We start from the raw sequence: 6,355 nt of genomic DNA, 5'->3' as shown, positions 1-6,355 counted from the left end.
TAGAATTTCTGATCTGATTTCTTGGGATCCGTTGATGTGTCTTTAGGCCTTCTTTTCTTCTAACCCTAGACATATAAAAAGATTGTTTTAAGGGCCGTCAAAGTGTTCACAAGTTGCACAAGTATTGAGCAAACTTTGTTCAAGCAAATTGTGACCGGAGACAAAGTTTTGACCTAGTTCATCTCTTCTAAAGAAGTTGCTATATATGTGCACCTTTGGGTTTTGTGACTAAGCATCTTCTTGATCTTCATCGTGAATGAATTGAAGAACTTTGCAGCCAACAACTCTTTCTAGTTGGTGATTAAAGTCGCGTACTGGGTTCCACGCAATTGGTTAGTCACGTATTTGGGAGCCGTGCATAAAAAGGGAAAACTGTCACTACAGAGCAAGTCCAATTGAATATTGGGGTAAGGGTTCAATTGTAGGTTGGTAAGGTACTTGGGATTCCTTTACTTGTAACTGCTTGTTGTGATAATTGTGGAGTTTCGGGAGTGGTGACCTGAAAATCACCCAATGGGGTTTTTGCCATCAGGTTTTCCTTATTCGTAAACAAATTACTGTATTATTTATTTTTCGCTGCATAATTATTTTATTGGTGATTTGTCTGTGCTACCATGTGTTTTCATGTTAATTTGATTAATTAATAACTTGGCTAATTAATCAATTAATTTGAATCACAATGGGTCAATTCGTTTTTGGCCTATCACCAATTAATTCTTGAACTTTGATATCATCAAGGTCCTTGCTCTCTTCAATTGCAATGACCTTTGCATAGAAGCTCTCCGACAATGATCGAAGGATCTTTCTAACAATTTTTAAATCCTCTGCCATGCCTCCTTGGAAATTGTTATGTGAGAAATCTTGTGAAATTCATCTGGAGAAACACCATAGAAAATAGCATTTAATGCTTTGCTGTTTGTATTTACTGCCGCAAGAGCCACCTTATCCTATGTGGATTTAGCGGCCTTCGGCTTAGTCCGTCTTACATCTACATCATCCCAAATAGTTTCATTAATTGAACACAAGAATGCTCTCATCCAAACTTTTCCAAAAGGCATAGTTGCTACCATCAAAATATGGTGGAACATTTAGATAATGAGATCGATCCATCTCAAATGGGGTCAAGGATCGCACTAAGGTAATTAAACCATAGCAAGTGCACCCGCTTTGATACCAAATGAATATTCAAAATGTGTGTAAAATACCTATGAACATTTAGACTCCCAATTTACAAAATACCAACAAAAGTTTATTATCAAACAATGTATGTGCAATTGGTAAAACAATCTAAATCGAAATCAATCACAACCACAACAGTAATTAAAATGCAAAGATTAAGGGAAAAGAGATGCAAACATAAAGACAACACAACAATGTGTTATCAAAGAGGAAACCGAAGTCTTCGGTGTAAAACCTCTCCGCCGCTCTCCAAACAGTCAATAATTCACTAGAGAATAAAGTTGGGATACATGAATAGCAAAAGACCGTCCAAGCCTAATCTACCTAGTGCACCTAAGCCCTCTAAACTTCTTGCTCCAACAGGGTTATGCCGAACCTTATTTTCTCTAGCTTACTAGATCTCGCAATTGCCCATCACATCAATCAAAATGAATTGTTTCCTTCCTAACTGCTTCCCAAGCACCAAAAAGCCTTCTCATTGATATGGGCATGGTGAGATAAGGATTTGACTAATGTACCTCTTAAGGATGTGTCAATGGAAAGGGTGAGAGTAGAGAAATTTGGAGAATCAAAGGATGAAGATTATGGACGACTCAATCTTGTTTTTCTCTAGGGTTTCTCTCTCAAAATTCTCTCTGGAAGCCTTCTACAATACATGAGTATAAGGGTATTTATAGTGGGGTGTGTATGGAATGCGAAGAGTTAGTTTTGTAACAAATAGAGTGTTCTGGCAACTCGAGCTTGCGACTAGAACGAGTCGCGAGCTAATGGCCTGGCCAGACTAGAAGTTTTGTCCTGTAGTGCAACAGCTAGTGTAACTCTTCAGCAACCCTGCATGCTTCACACGTGTGCCACCTTTGGCGACTCGCTAGTTGTGAGATCCAGTCGCAAGGCCTTTCTTAAGCGCACACTCTGAGCTTTTCTTCACACTCTCTCACACACTACCCTTACATGATTCCTACCTAAATACAGATATTCTAAATGCTGAATTACAAGCAAATTTGATACTAAATAAAGCCAAGAAAATGATTGAATAAATTCAACCTTACAGATCCCCTCATTGAAAGAAAACTAAAACTTCCCAAAACCATTTCTGTGCTATGAAATTTACTTGACAGTTGAAAAGATTGGAGCTGAAGCTGAAGCAATTTGCTGAAGTGGAAACGTTTTTGATGAAAGAATGCGAACAAGTTGAGAGGACATGACAGAGGATTGCTGCTGAGAGGGCCCGCGTGATATCTACTCGATTTGGATCTGCTGGGGCCACTTCACCAATGATTCTACCAGGTGTTGGTCCTTCCATGGTTAACAATAATACCAGCAACAATAGGCAACAAATTATATCAGCTTCACCTTCACAGCCGAGCATTCCAGGATATAATAACAATCAACCAGTCCATCCCCACATGCCATTTATGCCGCGGCAGCAAATGTTTAGAATGGGGCCAAGGTTGCCCATGTCAGCAATATAGCAGTCACCTACTTCAAATGTCATGTTCAACTCTTCAGGGAATGTACAGCCTACTCTCAATCAACCAATGCTTCGACCTATAGACCTATATCTAGTACTAGCTCTAGTTTAGGTTAGAAAAGAGAACATTATATGAGTTCTCAATTTTATGATTCAATTCCTTTTGGTGATTCATTTCTGCATTGGAAACGAAAAGGGCAGAAAAAGGTTAAATGGATCAGCCAAGAAATCTGCCTCACATTTGTCTATTTTTGATTTAAATAGAAATTAGATGGGGGCAGATATTGTAGGTCTTGTAATTATGTACTGTCAAAAATAGGAATTGGTTTCTCCCAAAGCAAATTATACTATGAAATTAGTGTTCGGAATAGATTTGGTTGGCTCATCCTTAAATTTAAAAAGTATAGTCTTTCATGTTGTTTTGTTTAGAACTCGCACGTTATGAGAGGAAAGATGTATATGTCTCTTGCATAAAATGTAGAACGATTATCATAACTAACAACCGGATGCAATGTATTGCACATGGTCTGTGCCTAGTAGTGGCTCCAGGATTCTTTTCTAGGGGGGTCAGTAGTGGTGAAACTAGAAATTTATCATGGGAGCAAATTAAAAAAAAAAATTAATTTTTTTTTTTACATGTGTAACTTCCATATTATATACATTATACAATAACCTAAAATAGTATTCTAAATATAATTTAGAATAAATATCGATAAGAAAACAACCATTGAATGCATAAATAAATATAATTAAATAACTAATAATACACGTAGTTGGTCTCTTAGAGTTTGACTAACGGTAAATGTGAAATTAAGAAGAAAAAAAATTAGTAACTGATATAAGTTTTAACTTTTGAAGTGTATGACTTCTTAACCATACATGTGGTTAGTTTCTTGAAATTGGAGCAAACACTAAAAGACTTTTTGGATTTGGAAATCTATAGAGCATTTATCAAATTACTTGATCAAATAGAGAGAAAATCTAAGAAAACATAGAAGGGAAAAAGAAAGATAGAGAGAATGAGGAAAGAATCACAAATATAGATACAGATCTATTGGTTTTAACAATGGTGTACTTTTTTGTTGATGAAGAAGAAAAGTGCAAGGAAAACCAACTTTTTTCTGCTGTCAATGGAAAAGTAAGCCAAAGTCTTGGAAAAAAGTTTTTTTTTTTTTTTTTTAATGAATGAGCAAAAATTTGAAACATTTTTTTTTCTTTCTTATAAAATTAAATATTTTAAGAGTAGTACTATTGACACAATACTTTCATAACAAAATCTATGTGGCAAGTTATTAAAGGTAGGAAAAAAGTGATGTTAGTTGTGGATCCTAATAAAAACTAGTTATAACTTGTCACTTAATCTTTTTTGTTAAATTATCGTAAAAATATTGTGAAATTAGCATTAAGATAATCATCCTCAAACTTATATTAGCTAGGTTTAAACAAAAGTTAGGGCCAAGGGGTTCAAAATTTTATTTTAGAGACTAAAAAAAATTTATTAAAAATTATATACATATATATATATATATGTATATGATGGGTATAGATTGGAAACATGTATAAGCCGTCACCTGTAATCCTTCGGCTTATGTTGAAGGGCATGAAGTAGGCCGACGACCCTTCAAGACTGAAGGGTCTAAAGAAGGCTGACGGGAGTAAGGTTGATGGTTCTAACAGAACCATGACTTGGCCACCACGTATAGGTATATAAGGAAATAACTTGTATCCCACGATGAATGTTAGTCTCTTACGAGGAAAGGGTTCCGCGATCTACGGGCTCCTATATGGAAAAGACTTCTATTCCAAGGAAGAAAGGTCAATCTTCAACTACTATAAAAGCCCTAATACTCTCACAAATCGAGATACGTCTTCACCATCCGCATGATGATGCACTTGTCGTCAGCCTACGAGTGGGGGACTACAACTTGCACCGGGTGCTGGTCGACAATGGGAGCTCAGTAGACATCTTGTATTACCCGGCGTTCCAGTAAATGAGAACCCATAGAGAGCAATTGATTCCAACGAATGCCCCTCTTGTCGGCTTCGGAGGAACAAGGGTCTTCCTCTTAGGTGCGATCACCCTGCCTGTGATGGTAGGTGACTATCCTCAGCAGATCACCGAGGACGTGACGTTCCTCATGGTCAACTGTTCGTCCGCCTACAACGCTATCCTAGGGCGACCTACCCTCAATTCTTGGAAGGCAGCGACCTCGACTTACCATTTGATGATTAAATTCCCTACCGATCATGGAGTAGGAGAACTACGCGGGAACCAAGTGGCCGTGCGCGAGTGCTACGTGGCCATGATGGAAATGGAAGACCACCTCCAGGCCATGAGCATAGAAGAACACCGGAGTACGACGGAGCCCGTGGAGCAGCTCGAAGAAATTCTTCTTGACGACTTCGAGCCTGATCGGACGGCGAAAATTGGAACCCTTGCCACTCCCGTGGTCCGACAAGCACTTACAGCCTTCCTCAAGAAGAATCAGGACGTGTTTGCCTGGAGTCACGAGGACATGCCCAGAATAGACCCTTTAGTCATGGTGCATAGGTTGAATGTGTCGCCCTCCTTTCCACCCGTCCGACAGAAGAAGCGGTTGTTTGCCCTGGAGAGAGACTGGGCCATAGCTGAAGAAGTCTGCAAGCTACAAGAGGCAAACTTTATTAGGGAAGTTTACTACCCAGATTGGCTAGCGAACGTAGTGATGGTCAGGAAGGCTAGCGGGAAGTGGAGGATGTGCGTAGACTTCACCGACCTAAATAAAGCATGCCTAAAGGATAGCTATCCCCTCCTGAGGGTCGACATTCTAGTAGACTCTACAGCTCAACACCAGCTACTAAGTTTTGTGGATGCTTTCTCCGGATACAACCAAATCCGGATGCACGAAGCCGATCAAGAGAAAATTTCGTTCGTAACCAGCCAAGGCCTCTTTTGTTACAAAGTAATGCTGTTTGGTCTAAAAAATGCGGGCGTGACGTATCAAAGGCTTATGAACAAGATGTTCACACAATAGATTAGGAGGAATGTTCAAGTCTACGTCGACGATATGCTGGTGAAAAACCGAAGGGAGGAAGATCACCTGAAGGACGTCGAAGAGACATTTGACACTCTGCGAACCTACAACATGAAGCTAAATCTGGGAAAGTGTGCCTTCGGGGTGATGACAGGAAAGTTCCTAGGTGGTGTCATAGAGGGGCATCGAAGCCAACCTGGACAAAATCCGGTCTATAAAAGAGATGGCACCACCAAAAAATATGACGGAAGTACAAAACCTCAATGGCAAGATAGCAGCACTAAATAGGTTTGTATCAAGGGCAACGGACAAGTGCCTGCCCTTCTTTCGCACACTGAAGAGATCTTTCGAGTGGACTATCGAATGCCAACAAGTGCTCGAAGAATTGAAAATCTATCTCTTTTCTCCACCACTGTTGAGTCCCTCGCAGCCAGGTGAAGAACTTTTTCTCTATCTGGCTGTCTCCCCAGCTGCCGTCAGCGTTGCCTTGATTAGAGAAGAAGACAAAGTATAGAAGCCAGTCTATTACACCAGTTGGGCACTACGCGGAGCCGAAGAAAGATATCCGCCCATGAAAAAGCTCGCATTTGTGCTAGTTACGGCAGCACGCAAACTCAAGCCATACTTTCAAGCCCACACGATGATCATCCTAACTGATAAGCCTTTGCGACCGGCGATGAGTAACCCTGAA

At 39.8% G+C, this 6,355-nt stretch overlaps 1 protein-coding gene across 1 annotated transcript; it reads left to right on the top strand.

Annotated features, from left to right (window-relative positions):
* Positions 1 to 4,641: 4,641 nt before the first annotated feature.
* On the top strand, positions 4,642 to 5,664 carry LOC136061952 (uncharacterized). The gene has a single exon (XM_065760430.1). The coding sequence runs from the start codon at positions 4,642 to 4,644 to the stop codon at positions 5,662 to 5,664; it is 1,023 nt and encodes a 340-aa protein (XP_065616502.1).
* Positions 5,665 to 6,355: the final 691 nt, after the last annotated feature.

Source organism: Quercus suber, unplaced genomic scaffold (assembly GCF_002906115.3).
Source record: "Quercus suber isolate HL8 unplaced genomic scaffold, Cork oak 2.0 scaffold_367, whole genome shotgun sequence".
Classification (NCBI taxonomy): Eukaryota; Viridiplantae; Streptophyta; class Magnoliopsida; order Fagales; family Fagaceae; genus Quercus; species Quercus suber.
The sequence above is the reverse complement of the archived record's forward strand: the minus strand, read 5'-3'. Positions and strand labels throughout refer to the sequence as shown.

What these genes read in the sequence shown, in the direction of transcription:
- LOC136061952 (XM_065760430.1), top strand. Translation starts at nt 4,642, where the DNA reads ATGAGAACCCATAGAGAGCAATTGATTCCAACGAATGCCCCTCTTGTC.